We start from the raw sequence: 18,573 nt of genomic DNA, 5'->3' as shown, positions 1-18,573 counted from the left end.
TAAATAATCTAGCTCCGACCGTACTCTGTCCTTTTGTGACAAAAATAAACATAAGGAAAGTTGCCACTAGGAGAGCAGTGGGTGGCAACTGTATAGCAGAGGGGCGTAAAACCACTTTTGGCCAGTCAAGTTTCTCAGTGATAGGGACCCGTTTTTGGAATGATTTACCAACAGAAATAAAAACAGAAACGGACCTGAAAACATTTAATAGAAAGGTGAAATTCTGGCTGAAAGAAAATCAAATATGTGGACATTGAGCTATTTTAGTTCTAATGGATTGTCTGTGTGGGATATGATGTGTTGTCTTGTGTAATGTGGTTATAAATTGGGTATATGTTTTTAGAAAGGCCTGACCAGGGACTGGGGTTGCAAATTAGCCTATTGGCTAGAAACCTTTTATGCAACACATCTACACATTTTTTGTTGTGGCTTGTCTATGATAATTATGTATGTAATAATGTGCACTGCATTGTCCCTGACAAATAAACAAATAAATAAATAAAATAAAAACCCTCAAGTTGTTTCAAACCTGTATGAATAAAGGATGACATAATTTTTATTTTAAAGTGAACTATCCCTTTAAGAGTAATATAAATAGAGATTGCAATATCAGTACCATTTATATTTTCACTATTTTATATTAAATTATTACATTCTCACACTTGCGTAAGTGTGGATATTATTATACTTGAAATGGGCTCATCTTTATTGTTGTTTGGCAAATTTCTGCAGAAAAAATTTCACACAATCTTGGAATCCACACAATCTGGAATTTCTCCTGTGGGCATGTATGAGGCCAGACAAAATAACCGGATGAATCTTTTTGCCCATAAAATTACAACAGAACGTTCCTATGACCAAACTTTTATACTGTTATGACAATGAGCTATAGTCAATATTATGCACTTAATTAATGGATTAAATTAATAATGGAAACTTTTTAATATACTGTGATTAATTTATATCTCTTAAATTATTATTTCAATATGCAAATTTAAAGCAAACAAGAAGAAACAGACAATGACGGTAACAGTTATTTTTATTCTGTTTGCTGAAAAACAGACATGTTCCAAGAGTAAGAACAGCTCCGATACCTTCTCCTTCCCAATAGCAGATTGCTCAAACCAAACCAGAAGCTGTAATAGTTTGAGAAGATAACCAGCACTGTAATCTACACACCTCTTCAAAGTCACAATGTCACATACAGTTTGTCATTTTAAACAAGAAGTATCGATTCTTGAAGCAGCTTATATTATAAATGTTATATTTCATTTTCATTTAGGCCTGTCTGAGAGATTAGATTATTAAATATCATGTGATTAGTTGGAGTTTATTAGCAATTGTTTGTCATTTTCAAATATCTCAATGCAATATGTTTAACAATAATTCATAATCAATAAATAACACAAAAGATTACACTCACAGAAGCAGCTATGCTTTTTCATTCTTATCAACCTTCTTGAAATAAGTTTACCATGTTTAATCAAAGTGAATAATATGACAATAAAAAAATTATAGATGCACAAAATAGTCATGTTTTTAGGAATGAGTGTCAGAAACTTGAAATTAAACTTTACAACAGCAGTGATGCTACCATGAAGCCAAACAGCAACACACAAAAGAAAACCAGACAGAAAGAAAAACTGGTGTTATCTCCAGAACATTAGCGGATGCACTTGGAAAGTCCTAATGGGCTCCGCTCCAATGAGTGTAATTACCTACAGAGAGTGACTGCGCTTAATGTACTCTTGAGAAAACAGAGGCTGAATCAAGAATGATGTGCTACACAATGAGAGGATATTACATAATCCCACAGGCGTATCTTGATGTTAATCTATTTTCGCCCCTTGATATAGCAAGCAATAATGTATTTGAGTAGAACGGATGCGTGGTATTGTGATGCTGCCGCATGATGTGAAATTGTGGCTTTAGCTGTCTGGAACGCATTGCCTTCTATCAACTAACTATTGATTGACTGTAGCAATACAGCATGAAGCAATCGCTTGGAGAAATTTGAAGAAAAATTGCACCTTAGGTGACGGCAATGAACCAATGTGAAGGTTTTTGAATGAGCCATAACAAATCACTGTAGTTTCCGTTGACAATGTTAGTAAGGCAGCAATGATAAATTAGCCAGTAACACGCACAGCCTTCTTTCTGCTTGTTTATGAGCGACTCTGACTAGCTACATCTCATAAATCACAACGGAAATTGCGATTAAAGCGAGCGGCTGCAAAGATTTTTCGGGTTCATTGCAAGATTTGAGTGTAATGGAGAAACTATTCGGTATTAATATGCACATGCCTTGACGCCGCTGAATAATAAGTTGCTCTTTGGAACAGCTGCCTTAAGGTATTCTGATTCCTAGCCGTTGTTATCAGTATAGCACGCAAGTATATTTGTGCTGTTTGTCTATTCAGGAGCACCAGTGTTGTGGCATGATGATCTACAGAGTACGCTTACGTTAATCACCATAAATACTCTCTGTAATCTTAGTCAATATAGACGAATGATATGCGCCAGAGAAAGTGCAGTGTTATCTATCTCTACTGTTCCTGGAACTGTTATTTTGTTTTGCACGAAACCATTGGAATCTTGATTCGCTGACATTTAACTGTGGGGAGGGCTGAGGTCAGGTTTCTGCCCCGGGTTGGACGTTCTGCACCTTGGAGAGTGTCACGGGCACCTTGCCCTCTCCCGGGGTGGGTGCACGTGTGACGGGCTGAACGGAGGCCTGGATCTCAGCAAGCCGCTCTTTGAAACGCTGCTGCAGATGGAGCTCTTCCTTCGAGCTGCCCTGAGAGCAGGCAGCTAGCAGCAGCCCCACCGCCATCCCGCTGCCACCCACACAGAACAGCACGGCTCCAGCAAGCTTACAGGCATCCAGTGCCCGGTTAAAACGCACAGCGCGTCCATCCACGAAGAGCAGCTCATCTTCTCCAAATGCCTCGAGACGAGGTGGTGTGGCATAACCCACCAGCAGCACAGATAACCCAGCTACCAGAATCAGAGCTCCCAGCGCGAGACAGACCTGACAAAGTGTAACAGAAAAGGCATATTACTATATTCAACAGCAGTGGCTTTAGCAGGATTTAGTACTAGTATCTGCTGCATAGGTTTATTTATGAGTCAACCTTAAACTGACCTGATGACTATACACATAAAAAGAATGAACTAGCAGAAAACTTTGGGTCACACTTTACATTGGGTGGTCTTAAAGCAGCTGTCCGTACTTTATTTTGGTTAAAATAATTGTAAAAAAATTTCTTTTTTTACAATTGAAAAAATTCTTAACCAGCCAGTATTCAAAACTATCTCCTTACCTTAGACTGATTGAAGTTTGAATTTGACAATTTGAGCATCACTTTGCGTCATTACGCCACATCTGTATACATACGTGTACGCAAATGTATGTTTATGCTTAATTTAGACTTGGGCACATTGGCAGGAGAAACTAAGTTTATTTTAAACTTTTTAATTTAAAAGTACAGTAGAATTAAGAAAGTACAGTAGAATTAAGAGCTCTGCCCCAAACAGTACCAACATGTCACAAAAAAGTGTGTGTGTGTGTCCTTGTTTATATTATGTTGTGGGGACAAAATGTCCCCATAATGATAGTAAAACCTGAGATCATCTACATTGTCCCCACTTTTCAAAAGGCTTATAAATCATAGAGGGTGATTTTTCTCAGTCAAATGAGTTTCAATCGAACTCAGAGGATCGATTTAATAATAGGCCTACATTTTCCGCGTGAATTTTAATTTGCCGCATCATTCACGCATGCGCGCGAGGTGGAAGGAAGGACATTAAAACAACGAACATGGCAGCTTTGAAAACTCCAGAACCGCCGCGGACAGATAATACTAGAGTAGGTAAACAAACTCAAGCCGAAGCTCTCGTCACTATACCGCCACCGCTGCCGTGTTAAAGAAGCTGAAATTTCTTCTGAAATTTGAATCGAAACCCAGCCCTATTTGTATGGTACAAAACCATTACATCTATGGAGAGTCCCCACAGATGTGCGTGTGTGTGTGTGTGTGTGTGTGTGTGAGCCTGTTTATGTGGTTTATGAGGACACAAATTTGTATAACTACATGGGTATTACACTGGTATTACACTATAAATGTGGTTTATGAGGACTTATTAAATGTCCTCATAATTCAAATGGCCTTAAAAACATACTAAATTATGTTTTTTTGAGAAAATAAAAATGCAGAATGTTTCCTGTGATGGGTAGGTTTAGGAGCAGGGGCAGGGGCAGTGTAAGGGGATAGAAAATACGGTTTGTACAGTATAAAAACCATTACGCCTATGGAGAGTCCCTGTAAACCACATAGACCAACATGTGTGTGTGTGTGTGTGTGTGTGTGTGTGTGTGTGTGTGTGTGTGTGTGTGTGTGTGTGTGTGTGTGTGTGTGTGTGTGTGTGTGTGTGTGTGCGTTTTTTTTTTTTTCCCAATATGAGCATGATCTACAGAAATGCTTAGGAATATGTAGCTTTTGTGGAAACTACCACACTACTTGATCAACAAAAGAGCTCTGCTACTGAAAAGCTATTTGATTCTGAAAACATTGATGCTACTTGCTATTATGAAATGTAGTTAAACTAGTAAAGTCACTACTTGTAGAGACGCTACTGCCCAACACTGTAAACAGTATCCACACCGGTGCGGTTCTTCTCAAAACATTAGACTCTTCCGCACTGAGGAGTCGCGCCGATGCACAACCCACATCCTCTGCGCTTAAAGTAAGGATGCACCGATACTATTTTCTCAGAACCAATATGATACCAAAAATTCTGAGTATCGGCCGATACCAGTGTGATACTATTAGGGAGACAATTATAACTATACAGCCATCTGCTACAGTATCACATCAGACAGTGCATTGTCACTGTGGAAAAATTCCTCTCATTCACTGCTATAGGAAAATAATTGGCTAAACTTGTTAGATCATCTAAATCAACAAATCTATGCTCAACCCTATACCGACTAAGCTATTAAAAGAGATGCTTCCAGAGGTCATAGATCCTCTTCTTAATATCATTCATTCATATTTCTCAAAATTTTAAGCTGGCTATTATATATTGAAGAGATGTCACACCTATCTTAAGTGCAGTATGGAGTACCGCAAGGCTCAGTGCTAGGACCGTTGCTTTTCACCCTGTACATGCTACCCTTGGGATATATCATTAGGAAGAATCGCTTTAGATTTTACTGTTAGGCTGATGATACTCAGCTCCATATTTCTTGGTTCCTAGCTGAAATGTACCAATTCACAAGATTAACTGAATGCATAGCTGATATAAAAAATAATGGATGAATAGTAATTTCCTGCAACTTAATTCTGAAAAAAAAAACAGAGATTCTAATTACTGGACCAAAAACCTATCCAAATAGTAACCTAGAATACTGTCTAACACTTGATGGCTGCTCTTTCAAGTCTTCGCCATCGGTTAGGAACCTGGGTGTGCTCTTTGATACCAATCTGTCAATGAAAGTCTGTCTGTAAAACTGCACTCTTCTATCTTAAAAATATATCTAAACAATGACATTTGCTCTCAATGCAAAACACTGAACAGTTAGTCCATGCGTTCATGAGCTCAAGGTTAGATTATTGTTATGCTCTACTTTGTGGTTCCCTTGTTTGCTTAATAAATAAACTGCAACTGGTGCAAAATGCAGAAGCTCGAGTTCTTACTAGAACCAGGAAGTATGACCATATTAGCCCGGTTTTGTCAACACTGCATTGGCTCCCTATTAAACATTGTATACATTTTAAATCTTTCTTATTACTTATAAAGCTTTACAATTGATTGATTAATATCTAGAATATAAAAATCAACTGTAGGCAGTCAAACTTTTTAAAACAAGTATGTAAAAAAAAAAAAAGGTTTCAACCAAAAAACGCAGATTTTCAAATTCACTACCCTAGTACACAAAGCAGCGCTGCAATTATAAGCACTACATTATTAGCCATCATATGGCGGTTAGATGAAAAGAAAATCCCACCTAAACATTTCTAAATAAAGTCAGTTCCCTTTAGACATACATTAAGAGTTTGCAGGAATGATAATCATGATTATTTTGGTCAATATTGAGCTTACGATTACTCACAAACTCTGCAAACATCATCATGCATTAATTAAACTTGAATGATATACAAATATTAAATAATTGGTCATTGGTTGATTAGCTGAACTAAACATATCACAGCTTGGCAGAGAGTGTGTTTGGGCTTTTATTAAGGGGTGAAAGCGCACTGCTGTAAAAAAAGTGGGTGTGCTCACTCTCTGCTGGATTTAGAACACAACACAAAACGAGAGCATCACTGCAAAACTGAATGCAGCATTATAATTGTTTAAACTCAGTCATCTTGTTTTCATAATAGTTGAAAGATACAAAAGTAATTCAAATAATTTTTGATTTTGACCAGCCTTATCTGATCATCTGTCTTCACATGGGTGCACTGGGTTAATACAGCAAGAGCTTTGGAGGAAGAGCCAGGTTTGTGATTCTGCTAATGTCTTCATTTGTTTCATGAAATAAAATTGCTGTCTAATTATTTTAATGTTTTTTGGTTGTTGTTTTTTCTGCAACAAATTGTCTGGTTGCTTTACATAAGTCAGATAGACTCAAAGTGTCAGTTCAAGGTCAGAATAAGTTGCAAAGTAAACCATATAAACCATATTTTATACTGACAGTCAGGAGTCTGGTTACAATCATGCAAACAGTATAAAAAAATTCATAGCCACCCTTCCCAAAAGCTCACCTTCCAGAGCACAGAGCTCCAGCGACTAGGCGATCTCTGTGTCTGAAAATCTTCATCGCGCTCCCAGATGGAAGCGGTGCACTCCTCGTAAAACTGGTGCAGGTAGGAACGCACCCCGTAACCTTGGTAACCGCTGCTGAGTGCACCATGGCTCTGCTCAGCGTAATCCGACCCACAGATCTCTGAGCAAGAAGTCATCCTTCACATCTGCATGCGCACAAACAAAACACTCTCATTTAGTTATGCAACACAGACATTTACAAAATGCATTTTATGCTCAAATGAATGCTCAAACTAAATCAACAAACAGCATTCAAATGACAAGACCAAGTAGTTTTAATAAATAGACTAATAATGATTGTTGTGTTATTGCAGAACCAACATTTTTAAACCGATTTCCTGAATCCTCCCTGTCTACCATTGGTCAGGCAAACATAATGTCCTCTAAATCACCCATGACCATGAGAGATGACTCTGCATAATTTTTGTGTAGAAGACCATATTTTAACATGATGTCATGCTTTAGCTTCAAAGTCACCTTAAAATCAAAATGTACCATTCTTAATTTTTAAATAGAACATTGCAGTATTTATTATAAATAGGAGTGTAACGATACCCTTGTGTCACAATTTGGTACATATCACAATACTGACCTCACAATGCAATATTATTGTGATATTTTTCATGTTTGTGAAGCTGCTTTAAAACGATCGTCATTGTAAAAGAGTTAAAGTAGACTTGACTTGACCACAACAAGGCATTTCGTAAAGGGTTAACAAAAAAAAATGCTGTTGATTTAATGCTAAATTTGTTATTTCATTAGGGGTTGAAATGAATAGGCTTGGACCTGGTGTTGGTAACCTAAAGCACAAGACAATGATGACACCAGAATACGCATATTCGTTAGCCTATCTCTCAATACATTTCTGAGCTGTAAAAACCAAACACTGGTCAGGCCAATTACATTGTGGATAGAGTCGGTGGGCGAGGCTCAGCATAATGACGGCAGAGTTGCGCTTGCGTGGCACTTGTAAAACCAAAAAGCTGGCAAACAGCGGTCTTTTGAATCGGCTTTGACCACGACTCTGGAAGACTTGGAGTTAAGCTTTTCTCTGAGAAAAAAGCAAAGAACGGCACCGAAGTCATTCTTAAAAAGGGAAGATGTGTTCGGAGTTTTGCTGACCGGATACGGCGAAAGTTTAATCTATCAACTAGCACCACTTCACGTTGCTCTGGTTGGTTGTAGTGCTATCCTATCGCGTGCAGAGGGAGTTTGAAAGACAACCGTTTATCCCGCCCCTCGGATTGAGCCCTGTCAATGGTGAGTTCCCAGACCAAACATCTTGATGTGGGTCTGGGTTGTCAGGCTACATATTCATGATTCTGAAGCTAAAAATCTAGAATTATTTTAGACAAATATGCTTGCACTCGACTGACTAGATATATTTAAAAAGATGTAGGCCACTTTTTACTGGTAACAAAATACATTTGGCATTATCAGGAGCCACACATATTACCCTATTGCATTATAGCCTACTCAACATTACATAGTTTAATGTAGTACTGACACTAAATATCATTTTCCAACACTATCATTTTATTTTGGGTGAATTGTATGAACACGATACAGATTGTAACTATCCACAATACATATTTTTGCATTTTTGTATTGCGATATATTTAGTGACTTGACATATTGTTACACCCCTAATTATCATTGATTTATCTGTGGAAATCTTTGTCATCATCCTGCAGGGACATCTCTTCTCTGATGACGTGTTTGCTGGTGCAAGGGCGGGACAACCTGTCACTGATGCACCAATAGCAAACCCCATCCATTCAATCAGTTCCCTATGGACAAAATTAAGGCCCGCCCTACTTTAGTTGTTCCAGAAACCATTTCACTTGGATAAATGTTACAATAGGGAAGAAAACTATCTCAACCTCGGTTTCACGCCGACAGCCGAAAAACAGATCTGACCACTGTGATGCTGGATGTGTTCAACTACCACATGGTTTTCAGTGTGAGTTATTGCTGTTGAGGTTTAGACATTAGCATTTCTAAAAGATGGTTTGCGTTGAGAGCACAAGGGGAAATAAGGTTGTTAGCTTCCAGCAGAGCGCTGTAATTAAATCACAACTCAGCATGTACCTGCCGAAACCCATGAGGAAATGACTCAGCTGCCCTTCAGCATAGCTCTCTTCTGACAATAACAGTTGGTTTCATTTGAATGTTTTGGCTCATTTTGTAATTAAAGTCATGTCATGCAGAGATGAGAAAATACCCATCATCAGTAAAACAATTTTAATACTTTATAACAACATATAGAGAATCAGTGCCTGCCCACTTTTCCATTAATGTTGGTTCCTAAAATATTTTTTTTTCTATTTATATATATATATATATATATATATATATATATATATATATATATATATATATATATATATATATATATATATAGGTTTAAGCATTATAAACCATGAACCAAACAAATTAGCTAGAGATGAATCACAACATTACAAACTTTGATTTGCTGGAACAACAAAAAACAGTACATTTTAGAAAGAACTACAATCACATGAAGCACTAAACAACAATTCAAATTACAACTGTAGAGACAAATGTAGAGCTATTGATTAAAAAAAAAAAAAAAAAATATATATATATATATATATAAACTAAAATATTTTATGTTTATCATAAAAATTCATATATTCAAATATTTAAGAACATAGAGAGAACGGCTATGGCCCTGTCCCAAATGACACCCTAAACTCTTGCAGTCTTTCTATGAGTCTGCACTTTCGTGATGTAACACCGCTTTGACTGTCAGGAGGAAGAATGCTGATGAGCTCACTTCAGTGTGCGCTAGGCAAAAGTACACATCAAGGACATATATCAACTACAAAGGGGGCACTCACGAGCACCCTTCTAAAACCTAAAATGAAAAGTTGGACACAACATCAGACACACACGTAGAAGCTTTTGTCAGTCCACAAGTTTGTAAATGCATATGAATAGCAGCGGCTCGTCCAAAGAGGCCGCTGGGGCGCCGACCTTCCGCCTGTTTTTATTTAAAAAAAATATTATTTATTTTTTAATAATCTCTCATTTTGAAACATAATGTGTATTAATTATATGCTAATAATGGTCTTACTTTAGAATGTGTTTAGAACTTACTCTGATATTCGCATTTACTTTCAACGCTGTTACGTTTATCATTTTGCTGCAGTAGCCAATCGGCTGTCTTCCGGGGCTCCAGTTCGCTCAGCCCCGCAGTGCTGTCATTTAAGCCAATGGTTCTCCGGTTGCTACGCAAAAAAAGTTTATATTTCACCAATCATTGTCGTCGAATTTTATGGTTTTGGGGCACTGAAAATATCGCCCGTAGCTCTGAGATTAGAGCAGTGCACTGCTGAACCTCGGGTCATTCAGCCTGGCAGGCGGGGCGGGCGAAGTCGAGGAGAACTAATGTAGTCGTGGGAGTTGAACTTGCCACAAATTAAGTTAAATTGCTACGAAAGAAGAACATTAGCAGAAAATCTTCTTGTAAAAGAACTCGGACCAGACAAGCCAAAAGGGAATAGGCATGAGAAAAGGAGAAAACCTACAAGAGAAGCTTTTTCAGAGGTTGATTCGATCGAAAGGCTTGGCTAACTAGCTGGCAATCTTTTGCTTCCCTTGCTTACCGTTTAAAACAAGTGTTATAGCTCGTCGTGGACACAGACCTGAAACATATATCTAATATAATTTATCGTTATGCGTTTGTACTTTTTCTATCTGGACATGGAGCATAATAAACATGCAACTTGTTCATTATTATTACCTGTGAAACTGTTGATTTCTATGGCAGTTAAATTAATATTGTCTTTTTTATTAGACTATTGGTATTGACTGGTTTAAGTTCTTTTATTGGTATAGGCAAGGGACATTGCCTCAAACGCACCATAATGCAGAAAATCACATCTACGAAATAAAAATAAAAATTCTGGGGGAGAGCCCTCAGACCCCACCCCAAAAAATAGCCCGACCTATAATATTTTTCACCAGCCGCCACTGCATATAAAGTGTGCCATTTGGGGTAGGGCCTATGACATTCGCAGGATTTCCTTGTCCTGATATCTGACTGGTGAAGATGGATTCTGTGCAGAATCATGAGTAATGTAGTTTCCCACAAGGAATTCCACAGTTAAACATATATATATATATATATATATATATATATATATATATATATATATATATATACACACACACACACACACACACAATCAATCAGTGCTTAAAAAACAGGCTTAAAATAAAAAGCAAATACCATCGATTAACAGTCTCATAGTTCACAGATCTGCCTTCAGTGGTAATTTTTTTGTTTTGTTTAAAAGCTATTCCTCTATGGTGAAAATAAACAGGATTTGTACTTCTGGAACCAGACATTTTCCATCTATTTGGGCTCCATAAATGTCTCTCCACTTGGAGGAAATTCACATGATCATGTTTTCTTGATAAGACACCTTGTCTGTAACCACCTTCTATGAATGAAATAGCCAAACATCCTGATTTATTATATTATCAGTAACAAATGATAACAATTGACAAGAATTGGTGAATCTCTTTGCGGTTGGTTTGAGAGCACCTGTGTAACGCTGAAGGTTTCCCACTGAAGATAAAGCAGTAAACGTCACATATGACGTCATCACAAGCGCTACATGTCATCTGATGTCCCTGAGCAACTGAGACACTCTGTCCCCGACAGTCCCCTCATTAGAGATCTGCAAATGAATACCTGCTGGCATGTACGATGCCCGAACGAATGTTTTTTTTTCTTTTCTTTTTCACGTGTCGTTATTATCCAACAATACAGCACAAAGAGCATTTTAAAACATTTGATTAGCACTATAGAAGATTCATCCACCAGTCACAGTCCTATCAAATGTGTCCTTCGTGACAGATATAACAACGATGGTATCTGCGAAGAGGCTTTGACAGATCAGTGTTTGCATTAAAGAATAAAAGTATATATACCTGTCATTACCGGGCTGGAGCGCGATCGCAGCTCTTCTTCACCCTGCACAGCCGACGATGCGTTCGACTCACAGCGACGCACTGCGCATGCGTCACATCAAGGGGTGGGAGTCTATCCTGATCAGATGCTTCTCTGAGTCACCTGCAAAAACAGTGCGATGAATTTTAATGAGATTTTAATATCGTTTCAAATGAAAGAAGCTACTCTGTCCTTACTCATATGCCATTACTCGTCTCAATACTAAATCATATCATCAATATTTGTCTATTTGTTTATATTATTTTTTTATCCATAATTAAATATCTAGAAGAACTTGGAAGGCTATGTTGCATTTTGATTAAACCCATTTAAGCTTTTAAAATGTGTAATTACACCATCTTAATTAATAAGTGAGAACCACCAATATATATATATATATATATATATATATATATATATATATATATATATATATATATATATATATATATATATATATATATATATATATATATATATATATAGTTTGGACACATTACTATTTGTAATGTTTTTGAAATAAGTTTCTTCTGCTCATCAAGCCTGCATGTATTTGATCAAAATAAAAAATAATAATATTGTGCTATATTATTTCATTTTAAAATAATTGCTTTTCAATTTATTATACTTTAAATTATCATTTATTTCTGTGATGCAAAGCTGAATTTTCAGGATCATTCCTCTAGTCTTCAGTGTCACATTCAGAAATCATTCTAATATGATGATTCATTTACAGAGTTGGAAACAGTTCTGCTGCTTAATGTTTTTAACATGCAATACTTTTTTTTTATAATACTTTGATGAATAAAAAGAAAGAAAAAATAATTAAAAAAAGAAGCAAATGTTTTAAAAAATAGAAATCTTTTGTAACAATATACACTACAGGTCAGTAATTTGGGGTCAGTCATATTTTTTTTTCTTTTTTGAAACAAATAAATAAGGTTGTGTTAAATTTATAAACAATTGATAGTAAAGGAGATTTATATTATTTGAAAATATGTTTTTATTTTGAATAAATGCAGTTATTTTTAACCTTTTATTGATCAAATATATTAGGCAGCACAACTGTTTCCAACACTCATAATAAATCAGAATATTAGAATGATTTCTGAAGGATCATGTGATAGACTGGATGTCACATGTGACACTGAAGACTGGAGTAACAATCCTGAAAATTCAGCTTTGCATCACAGAAATAAATGATAATTTAAACTATAACAAATTGACAACCAAATATTTTAAATTGTAACAATATATCTCATTAAAAAAACTGTATTTTTGATCAAATAAATGCAGGCTTGATGAGCAGAAGAAACTTCTTTCAAAAACATTACACTATACATATATATATATATATATATATATATATATATATATATATATATATATATATATATATATATATATATATATATATATATATATATATATATTACACTATACAGGGTTTACAAAGATTGGTGTGAAAAGGGTATGCGGTATGCAGCAGTCCAGTGGGCAAAAAAGCCTTGTTGATGCTAGAGGTCAGAAGAGAATGGGACGACTGATCCAAGCTGATAGAAGAGCAACTTTGACTGAAATAACCACTCGTTACAACCGAGGTATGCAGCAAAGCATTTGTTAAGCCACAACACGCACAACCTTGAGTTTTCTTGAAAAATGTTTTCTTGACACACTTTAGGCCCCTTCATGAAAATTGGTTTATTGAACATGACAATGAGTTCACTGTATTAAAATGGCCCCCAGATCTCAACCCAATAGAGCATCCAAATCATGAACCAATATGCTGATTCATAACCGTTCGAATCTTTGTTTGCAGATTGAAAACAAACACGGAAGAGAAGAGGAAGAATTTTCACAGTCACTGATGGTTTGGGGTGCTATGTCATCTTCTGGTGTTGGTCCACTGTGTTTTCTGAGGTCCAAGGTTAATGCAACCATATACCAGAAAGTTTTAGAGCACTTCATGCTTCCTGCTGCTGACCAACTTTATGGAGATGCAGATTTAATTTTCCATCATAATTTTCCATTAATTCTCCATTAATGGGCCAGCAAACTCGCCTGTCCTTAACCCCATAGAAAATCTATGGGGTATTGTGAAGATGCGATATGCCAGACCCAACAATGCAGAAGAGCTGAAGGCCACTATCAGAGCAACCTGGGCTCTCATAACACCTGAGCAGTGCCACAGACAGATCAACGCCATGCCACGCCGCATTGCTGCAGTAATTCAAGCAAAAGGAGCCCCAACTAAGTATTGAGTGTTGTACATGCTCATACTTTTCATGTTTATACTTTTCAGTTGGCCAAGATTTCTTTGCAGTGGTCTTAAGTAATATTTTAGTTTTCTGAGATACTGAATTTGGGAAACTTTGTTGTCAATTATAATCATCAAAATAAAAAATAAAAACAACAACAACAACAAAAACATTTGGAATACATCAGTCTATGTGTAATAAATTAATATAATATACAAGTTTCACATTTTGAATGAAATTAGTGAAATAAATCAACTTTTTGATGATATTATAATTATATGACCAGAACCTCTGTGTGTGTGTGTGTGTGTGTGTGTGTGTGTGTGTGTGTGTGTGTGTGTGTGTGTGTGTGTGTGTGTGTGTGTCATGTGTGCATGGGTGCGTGTATGAATTTTATTTAACTATATTTCATGTTAGATAACTCTATATATACTATATTTGTGACAGTATCTTGTAATTTATCATGCTTATCAAATACTCTCAGTTCTAGAACTCTTGTGTAAGTGACCTATACTAACTAACCATTTGTCAGTACAACATAGGGCCTACTTTTCCTATTTCAATTAACTTTTTTTAAAGGCCCAGTGAAGTGCCTTGAAACGCGCCTCATTATTCAATGTGTTGACGTAATTTCCCCTGAAACGGCTTCAGCTGTTAGCAGCTCCTCCCCTTTTTTGAAACAGCCAATAGCGCTTCTTTAATATACAGTTTGACTAGAGCGCAAGAGCGGACCTTTCTCTGTTTAGTAAAGCCAGTTTCCTCTAACACTGTTTACCATCATAATCTCCTCCATATCGCTTTGAAATGCAGCATTCTGTGCAGAATTCAAATGGGTCGATATGTTTGTTGTCTGCGCCGACTCGTGCATATGATCCGCGCTGAGCTCTTGAGTCTGTAGTCTAAATTTAGACCTGAGCCGTTGGGGTGTGTGCGCGGCTGCGGTGCGTGAAACTAACTTGAAAACAGACTTAATTCGCCTCAAATTAAAGCATATTTACACTGAATGGTTTCTTATCACATATATAGTGTGCTATGTGCCTTTCACCATGTAGAAATAAGTAAATGTGTGTTAAAAACTGACAGATTTCAGCCGCAGCCAGGGCGGGCTTTAGATTCTAGAGAGCATTTTGATTGGACAGAAGATTTGACGAGAAAGTGAAGTCTGCGATGACGTCATCAAAATCTGAGATTCGTTTTAACGGAAGTGGTACACTATAAATTTTGAATGCTTATATCGCCTAAATGCAAATTTTGTCATAGTTTTGGAACATACTAGCTCATAACTTAAAGCTAACACAGTCATACTAAAAGCTAAAAAACTTACATTTTGATTTCAGTGGACCTTTAAAGGCAATCAGTTGTCATTAAAAAAAGCATGTTTTTTTAAGTCTAACTTTATTTTAAGTCTAATTATAGATTTTACAGTGCATGATTAAATAAATATTCAGTGATATCTTCCAACGATATTTATTGATTTATTTAAAATTTTTGCTGACATTTTTTTTCTATAGCCTATATAGCGTTGATATTGTTACTAGTAAATACACCAAGTTTACTCATCCTTGCATGTGTGGAATGTTTTAAACTATGTGTGTTGCAATTAACCCTGCATTATGTTGTGCCCTGCTCAACCCTGACATCATATGTATATCAAATGTTAGCATATAGAAAATGTCACATATTTGTGGTTAATTGCTGGAATGTGTTTAAAGGTTGGTTACTTAATAAAACACTTGTTTTATAAAAATGCAAATTGTTATTTTTTATTTTTATTTTTTTATAACATTTTCCAGCCTTATATTTAAAAAGCTCTACATATTATGTGTAATGACCTGCTCCGAGACTCTGAGGTTGAGGATAAAGTGCAGTATTTATGCAGAGGGCAATCCACAATCACAGTCAAAACAGACAAAAGGTCATACACAGGGAAGCAGTTCAAACAGGCAAACAAGGCAGGAGAGACAGGCAAAAGGGTAATCCACGGAACAGGCAAGTATTCCAAGACCAAGAGACAAGAGACCAGAAATAATGCTCAGAAATGCAGTATTTTACTCAACAAAACTTTACTGTGAATGACAAGGTCAACCTATGGCGCGTTCCAGTTTGTTTTTATTATTCCCTTCACTCGCTGAATTCACTCCGTCTTGATTAGTCGGATGTGCATCATTGCTTATGTTTACATGAGTGCCCACCATAGACTGTAAAAAAATATGGACGTAGTGTCCGTGACGTCACCCATAGGATTCCGACAAGCCGTTCTGAAGCTTAAAGTAGGGGCGAGCTGGGCGTTGCCATCTTGCGAGCAAGTCATCACATGTCACCCCTGGATGAGGGCAAAATGGGCAAAAAGGCGGGATGTGGGTGGAACTTAGGTGATGCAATGACTATAGACGGTGGATAAATCCACCTATCCACCTGTCACTCAAAGTAACCACGCCCTTAATTATGCAGAACTTTAAGGCTTTATATAATGTAAACGAATGAGTTATAAAAAAATTCACCCACCTCACAGTTGTCATGAAGGTCAAAATTAGCCCGTATAGGCCAAAACCACAATTTGTACCAGGTCGTAAACATGTTTTTTTCTGCTGTAAAGTTGGGAATTTTAATATGGGGCTCAATGAGATTCTGCTCCCTTCTGGAGCCTGTCTCTAGTGGCCAGTCGAGAAATTGCAGTTTACATTACTTCCATATTGGCTTCAAGATCTCGGGAGGTTGCCGCTTGGTGCCCACTCATGGGCGTAGATTACGCGGGGGACGTGTCCACTCTGAACCGACGATACCTGTGCGGGAGGCGGGCACATTAACAAGGATCAAAAGACAACTTTCTCTAACCTCGGTTGATAGCTCGCCTCTTGAGGTCACGGTCATGGGCAAGTGTATTTACATAGAAACCAATGTTAATACATGTAGATTTAAATTCAGAGACAAAAAAAAAAAGTTCTATGCTAACCTGTCATTTTATTTGTATCTAAACATGAGGCGATCTGAACACTATTGCGCTAACACTATCGTGCAACACTAATTCATACTCGAAGCGGATTCATAGAAGTAATCTAATACCCTAATACCAAGCTGAAGAAAAACAATCATTATGATTGATGAAAAGTGACGAAAATCATTAGATTGCAACAATATGCGCTTTATGTGTGTTTTTCAAGTCTCTCAATAAAGCCTTTATCTCAATAAAGTAATGTTAGGCTATTTATTGACAATAAAGTATATCACCAAGGCATCATTTATTTAATCAAAAATACAGTTAAAACAGTATTATTGTGAAACCAACCCCATTTCCAATCCGTTGAAATCGCGGCACCAATCAGAAACTTTCGGGCTTTATATGATGATGACATCGATGACATACGATGTCGACGGTGAAGCAGTATGCTGCTGTGGAATATCGCACGTTCGAATCAGCTATTTATGCATATCTTCTGAGCAAACTCCTAGTTCATGTAACCTTATACAGGTCCTTCTCAAAAAATTAGCATATTGTGATAAAGTTTATTATTTTCCATAATGTAATGATACAAATTTAACTTTCATATATTTTAGATTCATTCATCTCAAAAAAATAGCATATTTCATCCGACCAATAAAAGAAAAGTGTTTTTAATACAAAAAAGTCAACTTTCAAATAATTATGTTCAGTTATGCACTCAATAATTGGGCGGGAATCCTTTTGCAGAAATGACTGCTTCAATGTGGCGTGGCATGGAGGCAATCAGCCTGTGGCACTGCTGAGGTGTTATGGAGGCCCAGGATGCTTCAATAGCAGCCTTAAGCTCATCCAGAGTGTTGGGTCTTGCGTCTCTCAACTTTCTCTTCACAATATCCCACAGATTCTCTGAGGTTCAGGTCAGGAGAGTTGGCAGGTCAATTGAGCCTGAGCAACCACTGAGCAACAGTCCAGTGCTGCTTCTCTGTAGCCCAAAAGTGGCTTGACATGGGGAATGCAGCACCTGTAGCCCATTTCCCGCACACGCCTGTGCACGGTGGCTCTGGATGTTTCTACTCCAGACTCAGTCCACTGCTTCCGCAGGTCCCCCAAGGTCTGGAATCGGTCCTTTTCCACAATCTTCCTCAGAGTCCGGTCACCTCTTCTCGTTGTGCAGCGTCTTTTGCCACACCTTTTCCTTCAGACTTCCCACTGAGGTGCCTTGATACAGCACTCTGGGAACAGCCTATTCCTTCAGAAATTTCTTTCTGTGTCTTACCCTCTCGCTTGAGGGTGTCAATGATGGCCTTCTAGACAGGGTCGGGTTGGCAGTCTTACCCATGATCGCGGTTTTGAGTAATGAACCAGGCTGGGAGTTTTTAAAAGCCTCAGGAATCTTTTGCAGGTGTTTAGAGTTAATTAGTTGATTCAGATGATTAGGTTAATAGCTAGTTTAGAGAACCTTTTCATGATATGATAATTTTTTGAGATAGGAATTTTGGGTTTCATGAGCTGTATGCCAAAATCATCAGTATTAAAACAATAAAAGACCTGAATTATTT

The 18,573-nt window shown here is 37.1% G+C and overlaps 1 protein-coding gene across 1 annotated transcript; it reads right to left on the bottom strand.

The window, feature by feature from the left end:
• Nucleotides 1-1,021: 1,021 nt before the first annotated feature.
• nrsn1 (neurensin 1) lies at nt 1,022-11,938 on the bottom strand. The gene is made up of 3 exons (XM_067449243.1): nt 11,797-11,938; nt 6,771-6,977; nt 1,022-3,031 (listed from the first exon to the last, which is right to left on the bottom strand). The coding sequence occupies exons 2-3, from the start codon at nt 6,966-6,968 to the stop codon at nt 2,633-2,635; spliced, it is 597 nt and encodes a 198-aa protein (XP_067305344.1). The 5' UTR covers nt 6,969-6,977; nt 11,797-11,938; the 3' UTR covers nt 1,022-2,632.
• Between the last annotated feature and the right edge of the window lie 6,635 nt (nt 11,939-18,573).

The sequence above is a fragment of the Pseudorasbora parva genome, chromosome 7, assembly GCF_024679245.1.
Source record: "Pseudorasbora parva isolate DD20220531a chromosome 7, ASM2467924v1, whole genome shotgun sequence".
NCBI lineage: Eukaryota > Metazoa > Chordata > Actinopteri > Cypriniformes > Gobionidae > Pseudorasbora > Pseudorasbora parva.
This window is presented reverse-complemented; position numbering and strand designations above follow the sequence as displayed.

Bases quoted from the DNA above. Each gene is read 5' to 3' on its own strand.
- nrsn1 (XM_067449243.1), bottom strand. From the start codon at position 6,968: ATGACTTCTTGCTCAGAGATCTGTGGGTCGGATTACGCTGAGCAGAGC. The intron at 3,032-6,770 runs GTGAGCTTTTGG...ACACTTTGTCAG, and splicing joins GGAGCTCTGTGCTCTGGAAG to GTCTGTCTCGCGCTGGGAGC.